Consider the following 15,614-nt stretch of genomic DNA (forward strand, 5'->3'; position numbering starts at 1 on the left):
CTAATTAAAGGTTTTATAGAAATCATATGAGGTTGCAAATGTATTCCATAGATCTTTCAGAATATCAAGTTATAGAATTTAAAAAAAAAATGTTAGGACATCCTTTAAGTAAAGAACCTCCATTAAACAAATTAACAAGTTAATTCATTTTTCTTCAAATTAAATAAAAATTGGCATTAAGAACTTTTAATTTTATTTTATCCAACATTTCAATAATTTATTTTTTAAAATAAAATGTTATAAAGGTAAACTTAGCCCAACGCCCTCTTAACTCAACCAATTAAGTTACTTTGCAGTGCATATTAAACCATGAGAATGCAGTAACATTGATTAAGACGTTCCTTTTCCATCCCAACAAATGCAATGCAATAACGACATGAATTCAAGAAACAAAATGGTGTTCACTAACAGCATTGTTTACGTACTGCTATTTATCTGATGACCCATGAATTCAAGAATCTCTCTCTAGATTCCTAAGGAATGATCACCCACAATGTCAATCTTCTTCATTACATCATCCGTTGCTCCACAATGTTCTGGATTGCAGGCAGTCAGACACCCAATCTGTAATCACTTTTACTTCTCTCTCAAAGTATATTTCCAATGCAAGGCCCACTCTGAATATGCAGTCAGCTAACGGGCCCATATTTGCTTACGATAAACGAAAACGGCGGTACAAATTATGAAGGAAGAATATCAATTACTTTATTATAACATACCAAATATTTGTAGTAAACACAAGGAAAATTAACATTACATGGTTAAACTATTTTAGGGTGTATGGTCTACACTGGAAATCATCCATGTACATCTTATGGTCAGTGTATCAGAAAAGAGCTGATGATGGATCACAGGTCAACAGTTTAATCCAACATAGTAAAAAATGTAGTAATGTACATGCAGAATATGATCAATATCATCTCTGTAATGTTGCAAACATGAGCAACATATTATCACTCTAGGAATTAAGATAGAGAGTGAGGGAGAGGTTGAGAATGTAAAACTGAGGGAGCGTGTGGCTGCATACATATGAGCCAGCGAAAATTATCAGAAAGCACAGGCTACGATCTCTTCCAGGAAATCCTCCAAATTCTTCCAAACTCTCAAATAGGGAGCAATAGACAAGTCGATACAAAGATCAACGTCTATATTTACAGCCATACTGAACTTTCCATTTGCACTTGCAGTAGCTGAACTGCGTAATATCATATGCTTCATCATATTCATCACAAACTAAGAACCCTTGTTACATGGAAGATTCCCTGCTTGCTTAGATGAAGCACCACGATTTGTAAGCTTGCTAAAGATATAGGCCATGGCAACCTTGGCACCCAAGCTTGAATGCCCTCTAGAAAGGCAGATAGCACCACCCAGGAGAACCAAACTATTTGCGATGAATTTATTTGAAGGCCTTCGAGTGAATTTCCTCGTGTTGGGTCTGCAATTCCCTATATGGGGAGGGACAGTTGTAATTAAGTTTTCTTGATGAGCTGTGCTGATCATATCCTTTGTGACTTCAAATTCAGGTGGGACCTATGTGAAAACAATAGTAGTGAAAAAGAAAGGTCAAGAATGATCACAGGCAAGGGAAAAGAAACGAGAGAGACCAGATAAAGAAACAACTTCATATTGAGAACATTCCAACCCAAGCCAATACAAAAGCGCACACACAAAAGTCAGAGTCTACTGTGTTCTTATATTCTGACCTTATACACCTCTCTCAATAGCTTTAGAAATCACACACAATTCATGAGGTCAGTCTAACACTTATTGATCAAAGTTGCTGAGAATTACATACAGGTACCAAGCTGTGCAGCTTCTGATAGACTAGACCTTAACATATTTTTCAAGTCAAGATTTGTAGTATCACAGGATAAAATATAAATTGGCAAATGGTTATCGATTTAGGAACATAACACTCTTGGCATTTGAAATTGACTAAAGAAAACAATTATACTTAATAACTTCTGCAACTCAAACCACGGTAAAAAGCCTGATGTGGAAAGAAGATACTCTAAAAGCATAGCCCTTGGGGTTCTTCAATCCTTCGAGAAAACCAATAGCTAAGGTTCAACAGATCAAAAATATTTTAGGATTGTTTAGGCTTGACACAAACGGTTATTAACAGGGACACCCTGGATTAGCTGCCTCCGGTGGTCTAGATTCTGATCCAAATGGTAGGGTGGTATAGCTTTCTTGAATACTTGGCCAAAGGCCCATTGAGTGGCTTGAGTTGAGGGCAGTGCTTAAAGACTAAATTTAAAACTGGGTCCATGGTAATTCCAATATCTTCCTTGTGCTGTTGACCGGACCATCCCCTTCCCACTCCCCACCCCCCACCAAAACACACACACAGCTAAGAACAGTTCATTTCCTGGGAAAAAAATGGAAAAATATATGGTGATTGGTCCACCATCTCATGGTAATCAAATTTCTTTTAAGAATGGCTAAATTACCTTTTTGGTCCCATAAAGAAGACATATAGTCAAATATTAGTCTAATTACGCTGTCTTTACATATTTAAATATTACAATTATTTTTTTGGCTTTTTTGTTTGTCCAATATTCTTGAACAATACAATTTATATCTATATATATTCTCTATTTTTTTTTCCAAATGAACATGAATATGCTTTTTACTTTAAAATTTCATCATGGAGCAGTAATTAGACTAACGTTTGACCACTTCTGCCGTTAAAAATTGATGGTAAAAGTTGTGGAGGACTAACTTGAAAACTCTTTTAACTAAATGGGACCAAAATAGAAATCCCATAAAGAGTGGGACTAATAAGGAGATGTGCCTTCTTTATGGGACCGAAAAGGTAATTTAGCCTTTAAGACTTTACCTGGTTGAATATTTTGGTCCCGAGAAGAATAACATGCCCAAAGTTTGACATACCGTAGGCAACAAAAACTATATATGAAACTCTCTTATCTTGAGTGAATCAGATGCCTCCACGAATGCCAACTCACAAGGCCAGTCCTTACCTTTTGAATATACATGCTGGCACCAGCAGTTGAATTTAGTTGATGGTGCTTCTCATCGGAGTATTTACGAAGCGCAACACCCATCTTGCATACATAACTCCATATCCCCTTTGCAAAGGCCAGTTTTGCCATTTCTACATTAAGACCAGCATCTTCTTGGTGGACCATTCTGATCTCACAGGCATTTCTACCAGGAACTGCAAAACATGGAGATTCTTAACAGCCTAGGAAACATCGTCAAACCATGTGATGTAGAAAGTTAACATCAATCTGTTTTCATGCATCATTGTGCTCATTTATATACTATGTTGTTCATTTTATTACATCTGGTTAACCAAATATTCGCGTCATATTTTGTAATAACAGCCATATCCTGAAAATCTTTTAAAGAATAATTGAAACATTTGCATGGAATGAATGAGAAAAAGAAATTATCAACATGAGTAATTGAATAATGTATATGACCAATCAAAGCTATTGAATACTCAAAACTTAAGGAATCGTCTAAGTAAATACTTTATAAACTATAGTTTGACTTCATGGTTGCAAGCTCTTTTTATAATTGACCATGATGCCACGAGATGTTCTCTTTTTCTTTGGTTTCATAAAATCTTTTGCATTTTTCTTCAATTTTTTCAAGAGCCTCTTTTGCCTCATCCGGATATTGGAATTGATGTCATGTTTCTCGTTCACTTAACTAATAAAATGTTGCCAATATAATAAAGTTCTAAATAAAAGCACATTAGCATTTTCTTAATCTTTATCTCATGGTTTAGATTTTAAGTTACTTTATAGAATATTTGATACCAAAGGCCGAGGGGGAGGTGAAGAGGATGGTTAGTTAATGCATACTTTTTGTTGTTAGCTGTTACAGAACATTTGGTAAGGTTAATTACAACTTTTATAAAACTGACCTAAAAATATAAAATTCAGCCAAATTAACAAAAATCACTTTTCTTATTTTTTGTTTTTCAACTTTTAACAGTTGCATAAACATCCTATTTACAAATTACAATTTACATGTTAGCATTTTTTCACATTTAAATAACATCTTGTATTGTATATTCGAGTTATATCTTAATCGTCTTGGATATCTTGTCATTTTTTACAATTTTCAAAGAAGGGCTTAAATAATTAACATTTTAAACTGTGAAATTGTTTAAGGAATAGTTTTCCATTATTTCACCAACTCCAACTTTTGGATGTGAAAATCAATTCGGAGCATTGATGCTTAGCTCCACAAGCAAATAAGAATATTTGTGCCAAAAGTTGTTGCTTGACTTTTAAATTTTTATTGTTTATGCATAACTTCTTAGAAATTATAATATACTTTATAGTAAATGTTATCGTCTTAATAATTGCCAAACCTGGACGATGAATTTAGCTTTTTATTATTTATATAAGTATTAGCTAAGACAAAAAGACAATGCACGTACTTACATATGTAATCAAATACATAAAAACAATCAAAAAGATAAGATTAAAACTAAATAAAACAAAGTATCATAAAGAAAATCACAAATCATAAATCATAGTAGAAAATTTACTTTATTAGTGTTCATTTTCATTCAGCATGAAAGGATGTTCGATCAACTCTTTTGGTCTCTTCTCATTTATGGCATGCATCCATCTTTCTTTTTACCCAGGGAATTGCCTTGAAATAGGATAACAGGAAAGCTCTAGAGATTCTATGGGTCGGAAACATCAAAGTAAGGTGTAGCTTATAAATAGGAAGATGAGGAGATAATGATGGAAGGATATTCTTATTAGGTTGGATTTTTTTGTTCATTCCCTGCTCTTGGAGCGGCATACCGAAAAAAGAAAAGATTTGAAGCGAGGCCAAAATCTGTCTTCAACAACGTCAACAACACCGTGAAAAAACTCAATTATGGCTTCCCATTGATCTGATAAACCTACAATACCATTTTCAACGGAACCCACTCAGACTTATCTTACAAAAACCTTTTGGCCTCGGTTGAGGAGCTTAAATTCTAGTTTTATACCAAATAAATTTTGTTTAAAGTTCAAAATATTCTAAAATTATGAGAGAAATAAGATAGATAAACACATTTTGTAAAGAGTCTGTAATAAAAAGAAAAAAAAAAAAAAGGAAGTCTAAGGTTTTGTAATTAACTTCAACGGAACCCACTCAGACTTATCTTACAAAAACCTTTTGGCCTCGGTTGAGGAGCTTAAATTCTAGTTTTATACCAAATAAATTTTGTTTAAAGTTCAAAATATTCTAAAATTATGAGAGAAATAAGATAGATAAACACATTTTGTAAAGAGTCTGTAATAAAAAGAAAAAAAAAAAAAAGGAAGTCTAAGGTTTTGTAATTAACTATGACACTTGAAACATATAAATTTCAATTATGCTCTTTTTTAAAATTTTATAATTGATACCATAAGAAGATAAGCAACAGTGAAATATTGTGACCTCCTCATACTTTTATGATAGTATTGATTGAGAAAATACTCTAAAAAAGACACCCTGTTATCCCAGATTGCTGGCACTTTATTTTCAGAACTTACATCTTTCTACATTTTTTTTATTCAGTAGTAAAATCCAGCATATTCAATTTAACAGAGTGAAATGGTCATCCGCAACAAGGTAACAACTAACAACCAAATGTAAAAGACATAACAGAGGATGGTAAAGGCTTAAAGCTATTTAGAGGGAAAAGACAGTGCTGCCACCAACATACAACTTCAATGCTCAACATAGGTGCTTTTTTTTCGATTTTCTTGGATGAGGTAATACATGAACCGAACATTAAAGGTAAGTCAGTAACCTGCCTTTCCTGATTCTCCAACCAGATCTGAGAACTGCAACTCTTATGTACCTTTTATCTCTTGGAGCCAAAGGATGTTCACATTCCTTACAAAGATCACAAACATGTATCAGAACAAATATTGGGTAGCAGCTCAATGACAAACTTGAACATGGAAGTTTATTAAGACAAAAAGCTAAATTTCATCAATGATAACTAAGGGAAATACATTCAAGACAAAGTGCCTTCAGTTACATTATAACTCAAGAAATAAGAACCGATGAGGATAGAATGGTTAAGCTTTGATTAATCCAACTAGGCAGTCTATTTATTATTACCAGAAAATTCATATAGCATTTCACATCTGCCATCCAGTTGATAGCATTCTTCAGTTTGTTGAAAAATTCATATGAGTACAGCTGATAAATGTCTAGTAGATTCACAGAAGCTGTCAGCAGCTTATAGGGCATTTCACCAGTGCTTCTCTACTATGGGAAAGTTGGCAGATATTATTTAAAACCACATAAAGATCATTAGTTTTCAAAAGCTAGCTCCAATCCACCAGCAACAAATAATAATTATGTTAACCTAAAACAAGAAACTAACCAAATTAGCAGGTTCTACAAGAAAGTAAAACGATTAAGCCTAACATCCCTAGGAAAGAGGAAAAACAGTAATTCTCAATGCAACTTGGAAGTGAAGCTCCTGAATTGACAAATGCACAAGGGATTGTAGCAACAAATTGCTAAACCATGAGAAATGCAACCAGTAATCTTTCTTACAAGTCACAATGCTTGAAAAACAAAGAAAAACACTTTGTATTGCGGATAGGAGAAACAAGAAAGTGGGATGGGGAGAAACCAGAACAAACATTTGAACGCACCTTACTAAAGCAATAGAAGGACCCATCCATTCCCTGCCATAGTTTCCAAGCCAATACATACTCTCTGGCCGTTACGAATGGAAACTTTTTAATGGTGCGACCAATTTCAACGCCACAGCTGCGATCCACCTGCAACTGCTGATGGTGAACCATGGTTTTGTCCCACTGCATCCTATAATCATTATCCATGTAAAAATTGAGCAGCAACTCAATAAAGCAGTCCTCAAAGGTGGTCACGCTCAGATACTTCAAGGGTCCATCCTGCAAAATAATAGATGTTATGTTGGTCGGGGACTAAAAATCTTGATAAGAATCTGAAGAAAGCAAACAAAACAAACACCTTGGGTTTGTAGCACTTGGCCTTGTAGGAAATATCTTTGGTACTCTTGTCGACGACGTTTTCCCAGATGATATCAGGTGAAGTATCATCAAGCTCGTTCATGAGAGTCTTCAAATCCAAATCAGAGATAATCCCAGGTCTGTAAAAAGAAAAAGGGGGTGGGGGGATAATTTTCAAGTTTGTTTTCTTATTCTTGTTTTAATTTTGTGTTGTGTGCAACAAAAGAGAAGATGACAGAGAGGAAGAGAGTTTACCGGAGAGACGGAATATCATCATCTGTTTTAGGAGTGATGGGGGCGGAGGAGGAGGAGGAGGAAAGAGTTGGTCCTCCAAAGAAGTAGCGGAAGCGCGAACTGACCATACGGCAACTGAAAATGAGGAGTATTACGGCGAGGGTCCATGTCCATATCCATGTCCGGCCATCTCCGTCTATGTTTATGTTTTCCCTCCAGAATTCTTCTCCCCACATCGTCATCATCATCATCATCATCATCCCCAATTCCCACTCAATTCCTCTTTTTAAACAATATCCTATTCCGATTCCCGACCACACACACTCCTTTTTTCCAATTATATATATATGCGATGCGCCTTCCGTTCATCACTTGGGTATTTGGCCCCGCGCCTCGCTACTCGCCCCCAGCCAGAAAAAATAAATATACAAAACCGCATTCCTACTTTACACCCGCAAAAACTATAAATTACAACTCTGTGCCCGATGTTGAGATTTGGCTTCCTGCACCCGTTAATTCACAACACCTATTCCCTTTTTCCCCCTGTTTTTCGGATTCTGCAATTTTAATTTCAATTTTAATTCTGCAATTAATTCAATAAAATATAAACTTGTAATTTCATAATTTATTGTAATTCACGAGGATAATGCAAAACATAAAATATTATTTCACAATCATAACAAATAATTGGATAAAAAATAACTACAATAAAATAAAAAGTTAAAAATTTTAGTAAAATATAGTTTTGATGTAATTTAATTTCAAATATAATTATTGAAAAATAGCTAAAACAACACAAAACGCATAAATAAGAACAATAATCAATCAATGTAAAAGTCCAACGTCTAATGATGTTTTCTACAATGAACTCCTATACTCTAGACGATGTCATGCTCGAAATTAAGATATGAAGGCATAGGAAAGTAGTTGAGATATTTGTCAATCACATAATTGTATTCTTAGTTAATACAATATTATTTTTCGTATTGTGACTTGATACGTATGTATGTAACACAAATACAATAATAATAATAATAATAAGGTATAGATCTTGAATAGATATAATAATTCAAATATATGAAAAAGTACAAGATAACTATAATTTATATAATCATGTGTGCATACAGTGACAGTTAGAATTATTTCTTCTAAAAATATGTTTGATTAATGTACAAGAAATTTTAACTTGAAAAAGAAAAAAAAAACATCAGATCAACGTTTCAGCTTTGCTGGAAAAGCCCAAAAATGACTCAAACATGTGACCATAGACATAAGGATCCATGCAGATTCCATCTCTCGCAGGCAGTAAATACATGGTACCTCTACTTAATACGATGACCGGGCAAGCAGATATAATTAACCAAAATTGAAAACTTCATCCTGTCAGCTTGAAATCCAATGACCTCTTCCACATCCAATTATCACGCTCAAAAGATATTACAGCATTTTATGTTCAAGCAAACTTCCATTCAAGATACAGACCTCAGCTTCCCTAAGAAAACTCTTCCTTTAATTTCATCTTGGAAAGAAGTTAACATCTCAACTCTAAGTCTATTCTTCATTGACTTGCTCAGGGAGATCATGCTGGATGTGTTCACCATCTCCAGTGCCATAATTGATCCACGGTAACATAGACTCAAATAGAACAGCACGGGCATTTCGATTTGTAAGGTCACGAGGCGTATGGTTTCCTGGAATGTTATGGAACTGTTCACGGTTCTCAATCTCACCCATTTGGTCAACCATAAAGTCTTGCAAGTTATCAGGTGGCATTGTGGGCATGGAATCAGAGATATCTGATACCAACAAATGTCCCTACCTAGCAAAGCAAAGAGGAAAAATAAGTACAAATTGTGGCAGCATAGATAAAAGGAAAACTGCAGCTACATGCTCACTCATTTTTCTCTGATGGAAAAGCTTCTTTTCTGACACAAGCCCAGTCCTTAGCATGACTTCCTTTCTCTTTCAGCATCTCAATCACCGAAAGAGCCGAATCACTTAAGAACTTATGCAGATCAGGCAGCCTCCAAATTATGTAACTCCTGTCAACATAAATCGCAATCAAGTGATCCAGAGATGGACTCCCTGTTTGCTCAGATTGAAAGAAACTATTCTCCAGTAGAGTGGTCCATATCCGATCTTTTAGAGGTACCTTCACCACCAGTTTTTTCAGTACTGATGGGTGAAGCATCAAAGCCTGCTTCATGAGATGGCATGAAGCAGCTTTTCTGATAACCATTTCTCTATTGTTTAAAAGTTCACGTTTTCAAGGTAAAATCGGCTAATCGCAAGGGAATAAGAGAAGTTGGGAAATAGCCACAGGGAATTGTCAGACCTATATTCTTCCGCAAACTGTTCTAACCAAGCATATTTCTCAGCTCTCAAAGCATAGTAGTCAATAGAGAGCATAGCACCCATTGGATCATCTGAATCTAAAGAAAGCAAGAACTTACATATTTCAAGGACAGATCTATGGCAACCACGCCTGTCCATGTTTCTCATGTGAGTAAAAAGTGATGAGAAGAATGGCTTGTTTGAATCATGGATATACTTTAATTGACAGTTCGGCGATGGAGCGAACAGTGGATGCCATGCACATTCCATCGCGTACAGACACTTGGCAATAGCATCAGCTGACATTTGGTGTTCACCCGTGAATTTGAAATAGTCCGCCAACGTTATCAGGGAGTCTATATGATAAGGATGGTTCAACAGAATGCTTGCAATACCTTTAAGATCATGTATCGCCTTGGCTGCTTCAAAAGCTCTCTGAGCTTGGGCATATGATGAGTGTATGTATCTAAATAACATAAAAATTATGCAAAATGATCAACCATGCATAATCTATAAGAACCAAAGTTGTATGAAACTGAATTTCACATTTCATAACATGAACCAGCAGCAGCTAGTTAAATAAGCACCAATACAAGGAATCAAACTGAAATTGCTGTCTATTCTTAATGACATTGCAGTCCACAAGGTGGGCCCACCATTGATGTACGTGACTGTAAAAGAAGTTGCAGGGATATACTATAGTGCATAAGATGGCAAGTGTAAACAGATTGGCAAAAGTTTTGTTCCGCTATGCGCCAAAAGACTTATCTTACGTGAAGTGAGATCTAGGCCTAGTGTTTCTAACTGTCTTTACTAAGAGAAGTTTATCTACCAATCTACAAGATCATAAGCATAGAAGCTATTCACTAGCTCACCACCAATCATTCTTCACTTACATGTGTTGCTCTTTCCTCTTTCTTTTAACAAACAAAACTCCATTCTTCAACAAATGAGTTGCTTTGGAAATAGATTTTGGTGGTTTAGAAGAAGATCAGATATTGACTACTTTGCAGTACTCATACTCTGAATTAACAAGAGTATCATGGACACAGAGTTCTGTGCTGCCAATAAGCAACATATGTAATTTTGAAACAATATCTCAGCCTGCTTTATTCCATGATAGCGTGATGGGCATTTCATAAACAGTAAATTGTAGTTAATCTATACATCTATCAAAGGACAATAGAAATAGCAGTCATCCAATCCACTTGGTTGTTTCTATTCAACTTATCCAATTACTGTGATCAGTTCTCAGTCCAATTTTTTGACCTGCGTTGTTTCTATTGGACTGTGGGTTAGGCCAATTTGCATGATCCCAAACTATATTTAGACTGTACAGTATGTTAGTAATCTACTCTCAGTTTTTTATAAATGTTATACACTCCAAAAAATCTATGATGCAGGGAGACTAATTAAATCAAATTATATTTTGTTTGACAGTTGGACACTTAAGTTGATCACATACATAGATCCAATCAGGTAGATGCCTTCAGAAACACTTCCAAGATAATGATGAAAGTAAAAGGCATGTTTGGCAGTAATATCTCACAATGAATTCTCCAAGTGAAGAAAATCAAATATGTGAATATCATAATTTGGTTATTCAATAATCTATCATATGACTACAATCTAGTGGTGATCCAACTAATTCATAGTTTTACGCGAAGTTGAGTTTTAATGCTATATTTCAGCATGTAATATTAACATCAAACATCATAGATTTAAATGTTTTCTTAAATTACAATATAGATATGTATTTTACAGGTTAAATTATTACAATTTTCAGTATATTCAATGTCTTTTTCCATGAAACAAAACAAACCATCCATGTTGAAGAATTTTATCACCCTAACTCTCTCCTATTCATCCTCCTCCTTCCTTTTCCTTCCACTTCTCCATTCTCTAGGTCTTCCCACTGACATCGAGGACTGGAGAATAAGAACTTACATTGCACCTACATATTCCAGTTTAAACTTGAGAAATTGGCCCTTCATTTTGGTTGGTTAGGCAGTTTAGATGCTCGAGTAAACAGTATGAGAACATGATATCACAATCACAATGGCAAACAGGTAAATCCTATTTACGTATCTTGAATATTCACACAAGTTTAACTACTAACTCAGAACCTGTATATTAAGTGATGACTGATGTATCCACCAACTCACAATGCTATAACCACACCCCAACTTACTCGAACCCTTTTTTTTAACATCCATAATTGCTTCCCAAAGAAGAAAAAGCTGAGTGGGGGGGGCATTGACATAAAACCAAGGAACTTACCTGAAATAGTGGACACCATCTTTACTCTCCAGAAGTTCCATGGTTAAAGATCCATCCCAACAAGGCCAATGCTGAGAGGCAGAAACAAGGACAGTCTTTTGATATTATGGTTATCTCGCCGACCACCACGTATTAGCCTAGAATTTACAGATAACTGGCTTCTTTCATGTGATTTTACCACTCTGGAACCGAATATCCTTCGCAGCTCATTCTCCGCACTAAGAAATTTGAGATAAACTTGTAATATGGAGGAATTGCAATGCTTCTTCGGCGTTCTGTTATCACTATCTTTCTTTACGAACTGTGATGTAGCAGGATAAGGAGCAATCTTTTGGTGACCGGAAGAGCTAGCTCCCAAAGTTAAGCCCTCTAACATCAGTTGAGAAGATATTACTTCATTTTCAGTTCTGGGAGATAAATCTTCCATGATTTTCTTCTTCTTTTTCTTTTTCTTTGCTTTAACATTTGGCATCGGAACTGAGTTAACAGCAATGGCAGACTGCTTGCTAGTACCTCGATCTGAAGCCTCACCAGAAATTTTAATTTTTTCCTGCAGGCAACAACCCATATCAATATAAATTTGATACAGGCAGAAAAAATTGCTCAAGATAAACCCTAAGCATTTGAAACAAGATAAAAAAGCATTCTCTTGTATTGCATTATGGGAGCAGCTTGGAAATGCTTATATCAAACCTTCAACTAATTTTTTATGCTCACTGTAGGATGACAGGATCATCTTCATATACTTCAAAAGAGAGACCACATCAAGTATGATAAACAAATGGGAACTTTAGAGCAAAAATTGCTCTCCCGATCAGGTGTAATGTATATCGAAGAAGTGCTGGCTGTGCAGCCCAAACTGAAAAAGGTACCAATAAGGTCCACACTCCACATGACTAGGTAGGGGAGTTACGCACCATAGGCTTATCTCTACATGTTTCTTTCTGAACTCCCTGATCTGTCTTTCGGCTCTTTATTAAATTTTTTTTTTTTTTGGGAATGATTTCAAGGAGAAACAAACTAGAAGACTTGAAAGCTCAAGGAAATAAAGCTGCATAAGAAAAAATAGCCATTGAGGACTGAACACAAGCTGAAACTACAGGTTTCTAGAGAGCTTCTGTATCATCATCCCCAAGAGAGACATAATGAAAATTAATATTGATGGGACAAAATGCATCCAAGCAAATGTATCAAAGATCACTTCCAGAGTATTTGGAGAAACAATTGGAGTTGTAATTGATATTTATCGTAGGGAAATGTGTACCTAGACATTGTATGAAGAGTAAAAAGAAGTCAATTTTCCATTTTTGGAGACTGAAACATCACCTACCATATCCAAGGGCCCAAGTAGGGTGATTCCTAGTGCATGTTCGCTCAGGCACAATATACAATTAAAATTTCACACTTGTATTTGCATCCTCCAACCTTCAAAGCAGTAACCAACATGGCAAATTGAGCGTTACAAGGCAATCGTAGACCAAGTTCAACTTTATAATTGTCCAGACATGAAGGTGCTAGGAGTAGTTTCCAAGAAAATGATTAGTATGGTTGAAAGGGATCATCCTCTCAATAATTAATGTGTTAAACAGGTCTAACTTGCAGTATCATCCACATTTCCTAAGATACTACAATACCTGCTCTAAAGCTTGATCTGTGCCAAGCATGTGTAGGTTGTCCTTCTTGATGAGATTTGGATATTTTGCTGAATTCCAGAGATATGTCTCAGCCCATGGAATCTATAACAACTCTAGATATATTTTAAAGGAGTTTATTTAACTTTTGATTAATTTCTTTGCCGAACTGATTCATCACGTAATCCTCCTTTGTCAATCGGCAACTCCGCTATTTTCATAATCAAGGTAATTCCATACCTAATTCTGAGTACCATAGAGACTTTATGGATTGAAGTAGTAACAACATGATGATTAAGAAAAAAGATCCTTGACTATTTGGTTATAGGGACTACTATGGATTAAAGCAAAGGGAAACAAAACCTGGTGGTGCGAGGAGTGGTCACCGCTGCTATTGTTGTCTTCATCCTCAAATGGATTTCGGTTAGGGCAGGAAGAGTTGAGGGATTCTGCATCATCCTCACTATTGAGGCAGAGAGGTTATCGCTCGGTTCATCATTAGACATCACTCAAAAATATTAATAAGTTACACAAATTTCATAATATTTTAAACAACATATGATTATTAAAAAATGATCATTGTTCAAAATTTTCAACCCATATCCGTAAAAAACAACTTCTATGTTTTTAAATTATTTTGCACACTCTAATAAAAGATCCACTCATAATATGATACAAATAAAATGAAACGATTGTCACAAATGTTAGATGTCATTCTTTTTGCTTTGATGCATTTATAATTTGATCCAAATAATTAAGTCGACTTTTTATGATTTAATTTTCCAATATCAATTAATCTTGTAATAAGTGTAAGAGCAAATTAAATAATAAATATATCAGAGGATATTTTAACAATTTAATATTATGGTAATAAAAAATTAATTATCATACAAGATGGAACCTTAATAAATAGCACTAGCAACATTAGCATACTCGATCCGTGTAAATAATGGTATGTTATACTACTAAAAAATATTAATAAATTATAAACATTTGATTGGCTAAACAAAATTTTTAGTTTTTGAATTCGAATAGAAAAAATAACTATATGCTATTGTCTAAAAATATGATTAAATCTATCAATTATATAATCGAGAAAAGTATTATTTTAGTTCGCTAAGTATACCTAATTTTAATTTTAGTCCGATAACTATGTCCATTTTTGTTTAGGTCCAGTAACTTATGAAATTGCTTACATTTAGTCCTCTGGCAGATTTTCAGATAATTTTACCCTTATAAGTGCATATGGACTAAAACTACCTTTCAAAAATTGCATAGGGGTAAAACTGTCCGAAAATCTGCCAGGGGACTAAAAGTAAGCAATTTCGTAAGTTACTGGATCTAAACAAAAATGGACATAGTTATCGAATTAAAATTAAAATTAGACATACTTAGCGGACTAAAATAATATTTTTTCCTATATAATCTAACTAAGATATTTAATTTAATTTGCAAAATCCATTGTAACTCTGTATTTTATTAATATGTTATACTTCCATGGTGACCTAAAACATACAAAATGGTTTAATTTAAAATAATGATAGACTTTAAAATTTTAAATCTAATGATTATATCAAAATACATATAAGAATTTTAATAAAACACTAACAGTACAAATCAAATTTATCAACTTTAAAATGAACAATATATACTAAATTATGTATCTTATAGTAGGCATATATACCCATAAATAATAGAAATAATATGCTAAATAGTTCAAATTTTATCATGAAACTTTATGCACAATATTCTATCACTAATTTTATAATTTTTACAAAATAGAGCCTTTTCAAGTGTTTAGAATTTATTTTTTTTGGCAAGTTCATTTATTTCAATAATTAGTGACAAAATGCAGAAAGAAATAATTATTTATTATTATGTTACTAAAAGTGGTAGTGATGTTTTAATTAATAATTAATTATACTGAAAGTGATGTGATTAATTATAAATAGTATGATTTATGAAATATATAATTATTATTTCAAAAAAATAAAATTTAAAAACTATTTACAACACATATAATTATATATATTTCGACCCACCAACAAATATAAATACATATAAAGGAGATATAATTTGACAAATTAATAAAGAATTTTGTCCCTCCAAAAAATATCTCAAGTTACCTCCAAAAATAAATAAAAACATACCTACA

At 34.1% G+C, this 15,614-nt stretch overlaps 2 protein-coding genes across 2 annotated transcripts; both read right to left on the reverse strand.

Moving 5' to 3' along the window:
• LOC105157944 lies at positions 847–7,668 on the reverse strand. Its single transcript, XM_011074489.2, has 6 exons — positions 7,236–7,668; positions 6,982–7,120; positions 6,642–6,902; positions 5,784–5,865; positions 2,988–3,184; positions 847–1,533 (listed from the first exon to the last, which is right to left on the reverse strand). The coding sequence occupies exons 1-6, from the start codon at positions 7,472–7,474 to the stop codon at positions 1,234–1,236; spliced, it is 1,218 nt and encodes a 405-aa protein (XP_011072791.1). The 5' UTR covers positions 7,475–7,668; the 3' UTR covers positions 847–1,233.
• On the reverse strand, positions 8,301–13,985 carry LOC105158096 (transcription factor 25-like). The gene is given in 6 exon segments (XM_020692362.1): positions 8,301–9,033; positions 9,110–9,479; positions 9,482–10,014; positions 11,829–11,931; positions 11,934–12,378; positions 13,823–13,985. Coding segments are annotated over 5 exon segments (1,641 nt in total). The 5' UTR covers positions 12,301–12,378; positions 13,823–13,985; the 3' UTR covers positions 8,301–8,765.

Source organism: Sesamum indicum, linkage group LG3 (genome assembly GCF_000512975.1).
Source record: "Sesamum indicum cultivar Zhongzhi No. 13 linkage group LG3, S_indicum_v1.0, whole genome shotgun sequence".
Taxonomy (NCBI): Eukaryota; Viridiplantae; Streptophyta; class Magnoliopsida; order Lamiales; family Pedaliaceae; genus Sesamum; species Sesamum indicum.